The sequence below is a fragment of the Fopius arisanus genome, unplaced genomic scaffold, assembly GCF_000806365.1.
Source record: "Fopius arisanus strain USDA-PBARC FA_bdor unplaced genomic scaffold, ASM80636v1 scaffold00014, whole genome shotgun sequence".
NCBI classification, from domain to species: Eukaryota; Metazoa; Arthropoda; class Insecta; order Hymenoptera; family Braconidae; genus Fopius; species Fopius arisanus.
This window is the reverse complement of record NW_011887753.1, coordinates 1392589-1406341: the sequence shown is the minus strand read 5'-3', so window position 1 is coordinate 1406341 and position 13753 is coordinate 1392589. Positions and strand designations below refer to the sequence as shown.

Below are 13753 nucleotides of genomic sequence, written 5' to 3'. Positions count from 1 at the left end.
ATAATTTCATTAGTGGTATATCTTCAATATATTGAATCATTTTTTTTATTATAATTCACTCCGTCGACTTCATGGACAGCCCAGCATTGCAATAAAAACTTGGTTAATAAAAAAAAAACACCCCAGCTTGCGTGTGGCTCCCTCCCTCTCTTGGAGTGCAGTACTACGATGCCGGCGGGGTCACTCAAACCCCCAGAAGTGAGCCTCTACCTTTTAATCACTCCTCTTTGGTTGCTTCATTGCCAAAATATCCCCTGGGAACAGCTGATCATTACTTATTATCGGTTATTAAGTGATTGTTGTCCTAGGAATTGAACACTGTGGAGTTGATTTATGAGGAAATGTCAAAACCCATGGAGGCCGTTGACTGGGAAGGTAACCTATTTCTCCAGGTGTTTTTTATCAGCATGGAGAAAGATCTGGAGTTATTGCGTGGCTTGGAAATTTTTTTGTTTTCTTTTTTGTTTTTGTAGATCTTCGGAAGCAGGCGAGGCATCTCGAGAATGAAATCGATGCTAAATTAGTGGCGTACAGCAAATTGGGGATAAATACGAATTCCAGTCATGCCAGTGCAGATACTGTACCGTTACTCGATGAGGATCATGTATTTGAGAATATGACAACAGAAATTGGGTCACTCTTGACGAAGGTAATATTTTCCGTGAATTAACGAATGATCACAGTCAAAGCAAATTCTGCAAAAAGGCTGGGAAAAATTCTGCAAAATGAAAATGAACCTGAAACACTTGAAAAATCGATGAGATTAACGTGGAACAAAAAGAAATACAATGTTTTTATTGATTCGTTCATGGGGTTTCAATTATTTATAAAAAAAAGTAGTCGTTTCCTTTCGTCGCTGATATTACGCAGCATTTTTCAATCGGCAGCTGGCGATGATAAATGATGGCATGAGTGGAATTCAGGCGAATGGAGCTGCGATGCTCCACACGATGCAAAGACACAAAGAAATACTGAAGGATTACAAATTGGAGTTTAACAAGCTGCAGAATAATTTCATTAGTCGCAAAGATCGTGAGGAGCTGCTTGGAAGTGTTCGACAGGATATTGAGTAAGATTTTTTGCGAATATCTATTGAATTAATTAAAAATTCCTCTTCTACGACTCATTGGAATTCATGTATAAAAAGACTAGACTTGTCTGTTGAATTATTTAATGATTATTTCTCTTGGAATTGACTCATGAATAATGTGGTGCCCCATTTTTTTCAGTAATTACAAAAATATTGGAGGGCTGAACCGAAGGGATATGTATCTAAAGGAGAACCAACACATCCACAAGTACGATAAAAAAATCCACGATTTCTTCGATTTATAAATCTATATAATCCATTTAATGTTCCAGCTCTGATCGATTGATAACCGATCAAATTAATATCGCTATGGAGACGAGAGATAATCTCATGTCACAGCGTCACGCCTTCAAACGCATCCAAACGAGATTCAATGACATTTCAAATCGATTTCCAGCTGTTCACAGTCTCATCCAGCGAGTGAATTTTCGAAAAAGACGTGACTCGCTGCTCCTTGGACTTCTCATTGGACTGTGCACCTTCCTAATGCTCCTCTATGCCTTTCACTGAGTTCCTCCTCAATTAAGACTATGAGATATTTTTTATATTCGATGCTTCGTTCCAACTTTCCAGGCAATAGGGTAATGTTCAGTTAAAATAACGATTATTGACGAACTCGTGGCAATTTTATATCCATGTATATACACAGTAAATCGCAGATCTTTAAAATGAGGGGATGAATCGTCGTTTAAGTCTGCCAATAAAAGAATTTAATGTCATTATCGTCACCTCATTGACTGTTTAATTGTGAGAAATACCAAATAAATATTGAAAATCGTCGAATGACAAAAGGCACAGTTTCCATAGGGTTGCAGCTAGTATATTACTCAATACGGAAACTGATACATTTATACATGTATATACACATATCCATACATACATATATATATGTATAACATAATGTTCTGCTAGAGATGTGGGTGACTGATGTTCCAGGAATCTGTATTTAGATACAGTCGTGTAATGAATACACAAACCATGAATTTCTTACGTCTATTAGGTAATAAATTAAAGTATCTTTCAACCGTTTCTGAACTGTTTTCCTCCAGACGCTGATCTCCCCCTCAAAATTTCCATCCAACCACTTGTTTCATATCTTCAAAATTGGAAATACTCTCGCCCTATTCATCGTCAGGTCTAGGCAAAAAAATTTATCTCAACAGAATATCCGAAATTCTCTTACTTTATTCATTAGCATTATTGTCAGTAACATAGACAATGTGCTGATAAGAAGCTTTGGCAATTGGGCGCAGAATCATAAAGTCAATCCTCAATATTTGAAGATTTGAAACCCCGAAAAAATAATCAATCGTCTCAGGACAAATTTCTCATGGAAACATTCGCCTACGCTAATCAGATATGTTCTACCTCTTGCAGTGCGTATTTTCATGAACCAAGTTGCCAGCATTTTTCATTAACAAATTTTCATGTTTTAGATTTCGTATACAGAAGTTACAGCTTCATCATCTCGCAGGACCGATAGATTATTCACCGAGGCTGATTGCATCAGCAACACTTTATTTTCACAACAGGAATTTAAAAAATCAGCGGAATAAAAGCGCGATGGGGTTTTTCAAATCATTTTGCCCACTCAGATGTCATACGAATATTCATAGACTCAAGAATTTCATTGAATTCTCGCGTAATAAGCTTTTGACTTTAATCTGTTGTACGATGCAATCATCCCACTACCAGAAAATCAAAATTCTCCATAAAATCACTCAACTTACGCCTCTCTACCACATATAATGCATTTACACAATTTTTCAGCTCCTCTTTAATTGATTTATGTCCTTGAATACAAATTGTAGGATCGAATTGAGCGTTAAGCCAAAAGTCGTTCACTCATATTGCTAATAGGGAGATTGCTACAGTTCTTACAGTATGACAATTTGTTACAACAAATATACCATTAAGTGCCCACCGGGTTCATCTACACAAACAAAAAGACGAGGTTCGATACGGCGATTAAATCCCAGCGATAATTATTCAGCACTGATAATACTTAAGACTGTTAATTATCGTTACTCCAATGAGTGAGATATTCATTATAAAATAGTTTTCAATTAAAAAAAAAAATAATTTCTTCCCCCGCCAATGTGACTACGTAATTTTTAATATTCAATGAGTACGTCAAAAATATCACTGCTATTGCGCACATAAATGGATTAAAGAAATCATAAAAATTGCTGCATCTTTCTCTCCCTCCAGAGAGTCCACCACTCCACATAATTATGTATAAAACGAACTTACGAATACCAGTCGCGCGCGCTGGTGTGAGCGTCTTCCGAAGAGAAATAAAAATAAAGTTCCAAGGGCCTCTAACTACTTAATCTATCACGGGAAGCAACGCGCGATTATTATTCCTCGTCATGTCATCGAATTGAATCGGTAGTTTTTTTTTCCCATCCATTTATCTTTCCCTCACTCGTTCTCAAAGAAGTTATCACTAACACTCCCAATGAATTTCTCCTTCACGTTGAAATTCCCATAAGTAGAACAATGCGGAGAACTAAAAAATTATTCATTCATACAAATTCCACAATTGTTTTTCGTTCCGTGTTACTTCGTGTGGACAAAATAATTCGATTTAATAACTTAATTTAGTAATTGAAATTGGCATTCCATCAGAGACAGGAATTCATTAAAAACTCTGCTCCTCAGTTTTCTCAGCGTCGGACGACAGTGCTTGACGTAGTGCCTCCATGCAGGCTTTTGGAATTAGTGTACCCACCACTTTCAAGCCATCATCTGCAATTTGACAATTACCCCATAATTACCACATGCAACTATTTTCAATGAGTCAATGATTTTTTATCTACACGCGATAAACTCACCAGTCCTCAGCCGTATAACTTGCATTTTAGAATTATGACCAGAACGTGCAGCAAGTATAGATTCAACTCTACTCCATACACTGAGTACAGAGCCAGCGAGAACATTGTAGGATCGTCTCCGTAGTCCAACTTCGCAGTCCATTCCAAGTGTGACATTTTTGCAATTGCCCCTCCAATAAGCATGCGAGCAAGTATCGACAGATGCCTCAAACTGCTGGGTCCAGTGTGGCTCAGCCTCATCAGACGAGACCTTCTTGTATTTTTTCTCGAGTTCACCGAGTGTTTCCTGCCTGAGCTGTAGCCCAGTGTTGGGTCTGTAGACCATGTAGAGCTGATCCTTCTTACCTTCGCCCTTTTTCTTGCCATTTTCAACAGCCACAGCGAGAATGGCAGTCTGTTTGCCATTTCTCACCTGATGACTGAGATAGAAACCCTCCTTGGAGCCAACGAGTTCAGCCCACTTGTCGGTGGCTTCAGCCCATGCCATACCCCTCTCTACATGAACGACATGGAGCTCAGTGGGAGCAGTTCCAGTCGAGTGTTTCCTCACGAATCGGAAGGTCTTGACTCTCTTAACGTTCTCCCCCGATGTTCCCAGGTCGAGGATACCCATGTCAAACCTTCCGGTCTTCTTGGCCTGCGTTACAATAGCAGCCAGAGTATCAGTGAAGTACTTGAAGAGACGATTCTGAAGATCCACTGGCATTCCGAGTATTCTATTCAAAAACTTGGACATATTATTGTAATCCTTATCCAATGAGAGTACTCCAGGCATATTCTCACTGTTGCAGATGAGGCCAACGCCCACCAGAGCATCAGCCACGTCCTTGAAGAAATCTCCACGATAATCCTGAGGAGGGGGCACCAGAGGTGGCTCATACCCCATAATAGTCTTCATGGTGGCCTCCAATGCAGCTCTCCCATATTTATTATCAATATTAAATTGTGACAAGTCCCTGGTCTCCGTGGCACGTCTGTCCCCATGGGTCAGGGCACCGAGACTCTCGAGTCTTTTGGCCACAGTCGAGGCAAAGCGCCTCTCCCCAGCCAAATCCGATATCAAAAATATGTACTCAGGTGCATTGACTTGATTCGACCGATGTGTTCTTCCAAACTGCTGGATAGCCCTGTCAGCACTCCAGGGCAATTCCAGAGTAATGTGGACCCTGCGCATCTGATTACGTGCGCGTCTATCACTCTGCAGAGATATTCCACTGCTTGCAGCCTCGGAGATAATAGCAACGGTTTTCTCGCCATCCATAAACCGTTGTTTCTCAGTCAAATTGAGGGTCTCAAGAGGAACATCTACTTCAGACCGTGACTCGTACTGAATCGATCCGTCCTCAGTCTGTACGACTCTGCCCTTTCTCCCGGTCATTTCAGCAACATTCTCTGGCCCACCGAGTTCATCTATCAACTGGTCCAGAGTGTTGGGGGGCAGTTTCTCACCCAGGGCTTCAATCTGCGCAAGAAGCTCCTCCTTCATGCAGCAGGCGCGCTCGATGGCGTCTCGTGGTGGTGCACTGTTGCTGGCTTTCATACCAGGGTAGTGTAACCCAGGTGAAATAGTATTAACATTGAGTCCTAGATTTCCAGAGTCGCCATTCTTTTTACTGTGCTTCTGGGCAGCAGCAGCTGCTGCTGTTTTCTCAGCAAGCATCGATTGGATTTTATCCTGGGTACTGAGTCTCTTCTTCGCTGGTTTTTTCGGCTTCCTTCCGGGCTTTTTCTTCCGCCTGTCCCAGGGGTCAGCGTCTGAATCACTGTCGCTGTAGAAGGGATTGAAATCCGAGCTGACGTTGCTCTCGTCGTCAGATCTATTCTCCTCCTCGCTCTCACTACCCGACAGCTTGAACTCTGATCCCGAGCTGTGGCCATTGCCATTGCCTTCGGTTTTGTCCTCGTCAGTGATCTCCTCCTCCGAAGACCAAGCCCTGACTTTCTTGGAGGCCCTCTGGGCCGCCTGTCTCACGGGTTTCCTCTTGCTACCGCCAGGAAGTACCACAGAATTATCATCGCAAAGAGAAGTGCTGGAGCCAGTGGCTAAAGCGCTATTATTGACAGATGCCTTTGGAGGCTCGAGTCCCAGGAGTCTGTGAATTCTGTTACGATCGGGGGCTGGGAAGTGCTTCTCAACGAGTGTCTGGAGGACTCCCTTGGCTGTTGACACAAAGTCACTGAGTTCGCCGTCGTCACGCTCCAGTTGCTCCAGAGTTCTCGCTTCACCCGTCGACTGCAGACCAATGACAACGCATTTACCACACTTGACAGCTTCACGAGCAACAGCAACTGCATGCTTCACCTTGGCAGCAATGCAGAGATATTTAAAAAATCGTTGATGAGACGACCAGAACTGTCCCCACATCGTCTTCTTCATTCTGTTCTCAGCATCAATGAGCTCAGCAGCTTCGTGAAACCTCTGCATGGCATCCACCCACAGTCTCACCGAGTGATCGTATACCCTGGTGAAGTCCTTGGACAGTGGTACCTCCTCGATTTTAAAAGCAACACCGTGGAAACTCAACTGTCGAGCGATGTACATTCCACGTAATTTCATGTCCATTGCGACGATCTCCATAGCCCCAACCCCTCGCTTCTCCACAGCAGCGATGAAGTCATTGAACTCAGGGAAGGGTGTGCCCTCACCCCATATTCCCAGACGCACCATGTACGCCATGTTCCTGGGCTCTGAGGCTCCAGTGGCACTGGCATATACCACTCGAGCCTTTGGTAATTTGTTCTGCAGCTCCAGGACTGTTAATCCTGTCTTTGTGGGCTTGGAGCTGCCTGTGGGGCAGAGATTCTTTGCTCTGTGGCACTCGTCGAATATTATGAGACCATCGAAGTCCTCTCCGCACCACTGGAGCAATTGCTTCAATCTGCTCTTGTATTTACCCCCTGACTGCGTTGACTCACCGATCAGGGCTGAGTATGTGCTGAAGATAACTCCCTTTTTCACATTCCCATTGACAGCCGACGAGATTTTCGCGTATTTGAATTTATTCAAGGGGTGAACGTCGATTTTACCAGCTCCAATATCTTTGAGATCTCTTTCTGCGTCGTACTTGAGGTCGTTGGAGACTGACACCCAGATTGCGCGTTTTCGGCCCTTCTGATAATTCTCGAAGATTATACCAGCAATTGTACGGCCCTTGCCCACTCCAGCTCCGTCACCGATGAGAAATCCCGCCCTCGTGCCGTCCGGGAGGATGTGCTCGTGCTGCTGGGAGGCGTATGTAATTGACTCCAGCTGCAGGGCTGACAGGGCACCTGATTTTATCGTGTCCTCAGGGAGGGAAACTTTGTACCAGACGTCTGTTGGCTCCACGCTCGACAGCGAGGCGGTCTCTACCACTGGGTCTGGGTGTTTGCGACCTAGTTTTAATTTTGTTGGCATGTAATCGGCGTATGTCTCTGCTACACCCATCTCCTCGTCGTCGGCCTCGTCTTCCTCGGGAATTGTTGGCTGCATCATTTTTGTTGGATCCATCGAATTCGCCCACAGCTGGGATACCGCTTTTCCTGGGGAATCGATCAAAGTCAGTTTCGGGGTGGGATTAAGTAAATTATTTATTTGCCGAGGGAATTTATTGGGATTTCTAGAAAAAAGATAAATTTCGGAGTTTTCTCAATTTCACTTACTCCGATGAAATGGAAAATTCATGCTCGTCAGAAAAATTTCCAGGTGTTAAAAAAAAAATAAAATTCCTATAAAATATTAAAAATCTGCGAGAGAAGAGTCATCGAGAATTAAAAATGCAGAGTAATAAGAAATTGTGTACATAAAATTTTTTTATTGCAAAAATCGTAGACTGGATTTCTTTTGTCTCCTAGCCATGGTAACGCCGATTCGATCAATAGAATGATAAATCATGGCCGATTACTTCCGACAATTACTTCTAACGCACTTCGACAGAACGTAATTTATTGGTTAAAATCTAACGATAATTTATCCGTGTAATAGGGTGTGTAACGCACCTGGTAGTCCTGCAGCCCAATTTTGATGAAGACCACTTTGATTCAAGAGCTGTAGGAATGGATTGGCCCCCATGTTCATGTCAGACATGCCCATGAAGCTTCCCATTAAATTTCCCATTGCTGTCATGTAAAAATGCGATAAGAAAACCAATCAATACAATAAAATTACTTGAAGAAATCCAAAAAATCAGACTCACTCTGCTGGAATAGTGCAGCAGCATTGAATCCTAGATTTCCAGGAAAATTTCCAAAAGGTGGTACCCCAGGAGCCCCTCCAAATTGTGCCATCTGATTGAGCTGTGCCTGATTGGGAAAACCCTGGGGAGTACCCTGGGATCCTCCAACCCTCACCATTTCATACCCAGGAGCCGCTGGTTTGGTGACCAAACCCCCCGGAATTTTCCCAGCCATTTTCACATTGCCCCCAGGATTTCCCTCGACCTTCACCGTGGCCACCCCACCATCCCCAGCTCCCTCCTCCTTGATACCAGCAGCAGTCGCCAGATCCTTGCCCCCTCCAGGAACCTCAATTTTATCAGGATCCTCATCATCATCGAAGTCACTCCCACTGCTCTCATCACTCATTGCATCCTTGTACTTCTTCGACTGAAATCCAAAAAATTCAAAATCATCACTCCAACCCCAACTCCAAATTTAAAAAACGAAAACACATGATTTCCCACGCAATCCACTAATCGCGTCTAAAAATCGAGGTTATGTCTGAAAAACTCAACCACCAGACCTGCATAAAACGAATTCCCGCTGACGTAAGTGTCGAATTCTCTTCACGTCGACGAAAAAATAAACTCCGGATTAATCGACGGACGTTCCCCGGAGTCCCACAGATGCACTCCACCAGGAACAATTGATATCAATATTTTTCACCCTCAAAACTCGAGTTACCAGTCTCCAAAGGGCCTAAACACCCCCGGACCCAGTAAACACACTCCACGGACAACGCGAAATGAGAATATCCCAGAGCGCTGGGGTAAACTCTCACCGAAGAGAGAAAAAAAAAATGATAAATTCTGGTGCAACCGAATGCTCCGCCGTAAATCACCCCGACTCACAATGAAGACGACTGGAGCAACCTCAGGGATCCCGATGCGAAAAAAAGAAATACACTCGTCGGATAAAAAAAAAGAAAAAAGAGCAGCCACTCGTGGCTGACAGGCGACCGGAGCTCCAGAGAAATGAGAAATAAAATAGACGAAGATCGTAGCGCTACAGAGGGGCGGGAACGGGGTGAGATTTGTTTTTTTATTTAACAACATGCGCGTGAAAAAAAAAGACCATGTGGGGAAAAAAAAATCGAAAAAACCTCCCCCCGATGTCCTCATCTATCACCCCCTCCCCAAAAAGTCTCAATCCCTTGACATGTTTATTTACAAAATGATTATTTATTTACGAGCCAATGAATTTTGTTGAAAAAAATATATATACCAGATACATCGACGCTGTATCCCGTGATCGTGTCCGTGAATGAATGAGACGAAGCCGGAAACCATGCGACAGTGGTACAAAAAAGCGCGAACTATCTTCCAAAAATTGACAAGAGCGTGACTTCCGACGTAAAGTAATTTTTTGTATCATTTTTTTCAACTTCCGGATACGAGCGATAAGATTCCACAATTCACCAACTCCACCCGTTCGATTTTATTCCATTATCCCGGGTAATGATAAAAAATTGACAAGTCAACTTACATTTTTCTTGGCTCGTGGCATTTTGTTTGGTGTTAGGTGATTTGATGATTAATCCTGGGATTCAGGCGCCTAGGTTCATAGCCGCACTAGGTTGACGCCATTTTAGCTGCTTCCTCCAACCCACGGTGCACTACGATTGAGAATTACAAAAACACCCGCGTTGATTTCGACGAATCTGTCGGAGGGATTCTGAAGGTTCTGCGGAGTTGCCAGATTCCAGGAGATGACCAATGACAATTCAACGACAGGTGTTTTTTCACCCTGGGACTATCAAGAGGATTATCAATGCCAATGATGATTTTTTTAAATGATATTATTACCTCGGGAATTGATTTGTACCTTGTGATTGGCGTGATATCCGTCCTGATGTGGTGAACCGGTGAAAATTTGATTTCACCACCGGAGAGAATCTGACAACAGCGCACGCTGCGCAGCGCAGATCGTTATGTGATTTAAGTATTCGCGGCAAAAAGAAAAGAACGCGGAAAGTCGCGATGGACTAACAGAGTCATTTGAAATGGGAAAAATTTGGGGGATGGGGTTGAGGGCTGTGGAGAAGATGAGGAAAAATAGTCTCGTGTCAAAATTTCATGGGGTTCTCTCGCTTTTTCGAGGTGAGCCATAAATCGAAAAAAAGACTTCACCCCCTCGATACGATCGATCGTCCTCTGCGCACGATTTCAGCGCCACTAGCTGTGAATTCCGGGACTAAACATTATTTTTAACTTTACTCGGTTTTTAATCCTTTCTATTATGTAAAGACGAGCAAAAACTAGTTCTGTCGGTGGACACGGGCGGCTCGACCATTTGATTTTCAGTTTTAAGGACTACGCGGGAATATTTTTTGAGTTACTGATAAATTGAGATCGGTAATTATTTATCGTTTTCCATTAAAATATCACGGAATTTTCTATTAGGAATGAAATGATCATTAATGAATGAATTTTTCATCGAATTTTCCTCCTGGGAATTCGTTTCTTAAATATCAAAATAAATTGTAATATTCATTCGGCCCAACAAGAATAAATAAATTAAGATATTTGAATTAGAAATTACTATTACAATCGTTACAGGAAAATTTTGGTATTGAATCAATCATAAATTACGAACTAATTTTTTGTGCCATAAATTATTGAATATGATGAATTTGGGATGGAGTTATTCTCGGGAGAATTTAATTTTAGATTTAAAAAAAATGGAAAAATTCCTGTAGTAATCGGATAGGTCATTCAATTATCGAGTTCCAAGCAATGGGTTGACCGATCGAACTGTATGAGAAGAATTGAAGTACTCATCAATCTCTCAACATGATTTCTGTCTGCCATCGGCCAGAAAGAGACAGAAACCTCCGAACATCTTCTGTTTCTCTCGACCATCGTGAACAGATCCCCTCCGACACGTTTTCAGAAGCAGAAGAAGGTCAATCCCAGATGACAGTACTGGTATTTTTGAAAAGCACATACCCTCTGTTATTTATCAAGTAGTCTTCGTCCTCCAGCTGCATCACTCCAATCATTCCATCAATTAAACAACTGCTATCCCTCGGCTATCGATTATCTGCAGTTCCTCGGGAAAGACGAGTTGAATAATTCTCCACCACATATAGTAGATCGAATATAACCTGTATAATCCAATAAACACGGAAATTTAATGACCAGTTATTGAAGGATGAGTGAAAAAGTTATTTTGGTAACCGGTGGTACCGGTCTCGTCGGCAAAGCCATAGAGAAAATCGTCGAAAGCGAGAAAAGACCCGACGAAAAATGGATCTTCGTCGGCTCCAAGGACGCAAACCTCTGGTGAGTTCACCCGAATTAATAACAATTTCTTGTACTTTATCTTTGGTTTATTCCAGTGATAAGGAAAGTACTATTGCCCTTTTCAACGAGCACAAACCAACGCACGTGATTCATCTGGCAGCTATGGTTGGCGGTCTTTTCCATAATATGTCCCACAATCTAGATTTCTTGGTAATTAGAAATTACCAGTAAAAACAAACTCAAGGAAATGATTATAAAGAACCTCTCCTTGAGTCTCTCGATAATTATCCTGAGATTATTAAAATTTATCAATGAATTTTCAGCGTAACAATATTATGATCAACGACAACGTTCTCCAAACTGCTCATCAGACGAATGTCGTGAAAGTGGTATCTTGTTTGTCCACGTGTATATTCCCGGATAAAATCGAATATCCTATCTACGAGAACCAGGTAATGACAGTAATTGAATTACACAGAGAAAAATAATTGTTCCTGTCAATTAAACACCCTCCAATAATTCTATTAAAAGCAAAAATAAGTCAATAGAATGATCGGAATAATTAACAGAACAATTATCAGTAATGAGTGTTAAATTCTCATTTTTCGCACTATGTGCCCACAAATTTCGTTATTAATCCTCGGATCGGTGGTTTAGATGCACCAGGGACCTCCGCACCCCTCGAATTATGGCTACAGTTATGCAAAGAGATTAATAGACATCGCCAATCATGGATACCACGATCAGTACGGGAGAATGTACACCAGTGTCATCCCCTGCAATGTATTCGGGCCCCATGACAATTTTAATATGGAGTCTGGTCACGTCATTCCAGGACTTATCCACAGGCTGTATGATGTCGTCAAAGATGGTGTGTGGATTGATAATTCATTGATAATCAATAATTTTTATTTTTTCCTCGTGTGGGAAGTGAATTTTCTCTCATTCATCAATGCTGGAATTAAATCAATAATTTTTATTTTTTCCTCGTGTGGGAAGTGAATTTTCTCTCATTCCTCAATGCTGGAATTAAATATTTGATCTGGATTATTGAACTCTCAGGGTAGACCGCATAGAATTCGTTGCATTAATTGTCGATGGGACTGCACATTTTTGCACAGCAATAATCCGTCGATATATTGTCGACGACTGGCTACCGAGAATTGTATCGATTGCGAACTGACGGGCATACTGTTATCCGCGGAAAATCCGCGCATCATCCTGTCGAGGTTTAAATGAATTTTTTCCTGACGTCTACTTATTTTCCACTCAATATTTTTCCTGCGTGGTCATAAATTTGATCTCGCGATTATTTATTGCTACTTGCAGACCTTTGAATATTTATCTCACGTTTTCTCCGCGCGATAAATCTTTCGGATTTAAATTCATCGATCGTTAAAAAAATTTCTCAGTAACGAATCAAATTCTTTGGCTTTTTTCTGCTCATGGGCATTTTTTATTTCAGTCGCGAGGCACTGGGAATTGAATAAAATAAGATATTCATAAGTTTACTGATAAACTCTGGGTTTTCCTTCTGAAACTGCAGTTTTCCTCGTGACTTGCTGACGAATGAATATTTCCCTCACGTATCTATCCTGAAATAAATTCCCCGATACTCGAATTTATTGATGCATCGAATAAAAAAATAGCGGAAATAATTCGAGGTGTAAATGTGTCATTAAAAATCCCGCGGGATTTTAGGGAGCACCGAGGACCAAGTGTTCACAGTCCTGGGGACAGGACAGCCCCTCCGACAGTTCATCTACAGTCCAGACCTGGCAAAATTAATAATTTGGGTCCTCCGAAATTACAACTCCGTCGAGCCTATCACCTTATCAGGTACAACAAATTTCCAAAATATCTCGCATCAATCAAATAAACGTCTCTATTTTTTAAATTCAATAATTGAATAATTATTTTCCAGTGGACGAGACCCAGGAGGTGACCATCGGTCACGTCGCCGAGACCATCGCCAAAGCCTTCAATTTCCGGGGTAAAATCGTCTTCGACACATCAGCCGCTGATGGCCAGTACAAAAAAACCGCGACCAACAAGAAGCTCCGAAGTCACCTCCCGGATTTCGAGTTCACACCCTTCGAGGACGCCATAAAAGAAACGGTCACCTGGTACCAGGAGAACTACCACCACGCAAGAAACTGAGACCCATTATCCCAATTATCACGAGCTACTCAAGCTAATTAACCACCAAGGGGAGAGGAAGGAAAAGGGAGGGAATTAATAATTGTACAGAAACTGGGTTGCCCTGTGATTAAGAGACCAAGAAAATTGTTCTGCATGAACCTGGAATAAACATGCGATATTTTCCACCGAGGCTTTTAAAAATTCATTTAATCGTGCTATTTTAACAATTCACCGAACGACTA

The 13753-nt window shown here is 42.0% G+C and overlaps 3 protein-coding genes across 4 annotated transcripts; 2 read left to right on the top strand and 1 right to left on the bottom strand.

The window, feature by feature from the left end:
- The first annotated feature begins 170 nt into the window (after nucleotides 1-170).
- On the top strand, nucleotides 171-2114 carry Gos28 (golgi SNAP receptor complex member Gos28). The gene is made up of 5 exons (XM_011299490.1): nucleotides 171-375; nucleotides 474-649; nucleotides 888-1069; nucleotides 1230-1298; nucleotides 1363-2114. The coding sequence occupies exons 1-5, from the start codon at nucleotides 342-344 to the stop codon at nucleotides 1598-1600; spliced, it is 699 nt and encodes a 232-aa protein (XP_011297792.1). The 5' UTR covers nucleotides 171-341; the 3' UTR covers nucleotides 1601-2114.
- Nucleotides 1895-10022, bottom strand: sno (strawberry notch). 2 transcript variants are annotated; one of them, XM_011299491.1, is made up of 6 exons: nucleotides 9949-10022; nucleotides 9610-9876; nucleotides 8103-8511; nucleotides 7906-8025; nucleotides 3928-7449; nucleotides 1895-3841 (listed from the first exon to the last, which is right to left on the bottom strand). In XM_011299491.1, exons 2-6 carry the CDS (start codon nucleotides 9628-9630, stop codon nucleotides 3735-3737), a joined length of 4179 nt encoding a protein of 1392 aa, XP_011297793.1. In that variant the 5' UTR covers nucleotides 9631-9876; nucleotides 9949-10022; the 3' UTR covers nucleotides 1895-3734. The 2 variants fall into 2 exon arrangements, with proteins under 2 accessions (XP_011297793.1, XP_011297794.1); XM_011299492.1 differs by lacking the exons at nucleotides 9610-9876; nucleotides 9949-10022 and adding an exon at nucleotides 8648-9075.
- A 1201-nt stretch (nucleotides 10023-11223) lies between these two features.
- On the top strand, nucleotides 11224-13696 carry Gmer (GDP-L-fucose synthase-like protein). The gene is made up of 6 exons (XM_011299485.1): nucleotides 11224-11408; nucleotides 11465-11579; nucleotides 11693-11821; nucleotides 12027-12240; nucleotides 13071-13208; nucleotides 13294-13696. The coding sequence occupies exons 1-6, from the start codon at nucleotides 11278-11280 to the stop codon at nucleotides 13527-13529; spliced, it is 963 nt and encodes a 320-aa protein (XP_011297787.1). The 5' UTR covers nucleotides 11224-11277; the 3' UTR covers nucleotides 13530-13696.
- The last annotated feature ends 57 nt before the right edge of the window (nucleotides 13697-13753 follow it).

Coding starts and splice junctions, on each gene's coding strand:
- Gos28 (XM_011299490.1), top strand. CDS start 342: ATGTCAAAACCCATGGAGGCCGTTGACTGGGAAG. Junction 376..473: donor GGAGGCCGTTGACTGGGAAG/GTAACCTATTTC, acceptor TTGTTTTTGTAG/ATCTTCGGAAGCAGGCGAGG. Junction 1,070..1,229: donor AGTGTTCGACAGGATATTGA/GTAAGATTTTTT, acceptor CATTTTTTTCAG/TAATTACAAAAATATTGGAG.
- sno (XM_011299491.1), bottom strand. CDS start 9,630: ATGCCACGAGCCAAGAAAAAT. Junction 7,450..7,905: donor TTGGGCTGCAGGACTACCAG/GTGCGTTACACA, acceptor TCGATTCCCCAG/GAAAAGCGGTATCCCAGCTG. Junction 3,842..3,927: donor AGTTATACGGCTGAGGACTG/GTGAGTTTATCG, acceptor GTCAAATTGCAG/ATGATGGCTTGAAAGTGGTG.
- Gmer (XM_011299485.1), top strand. CDS start 11,278: ATGAGTGAAAAAGTTATTTTGGTAACCGGTGGTACCGGTCTCGTCGGC. Junction 11,822..12,026: donor ATCCTATCTACGAGAACCAG/GTAATGACAGTA, acceptor TCGGTGGTTTAG/ATGCACCAGGGACCTCCGCA. Junction 13,209..13,293: donor CGAGCCTATCACCTTATCAG/GTACAACAAATT, acceptor ATTATTTTCCAG/TGGACGAGACCCAGGAGGTG.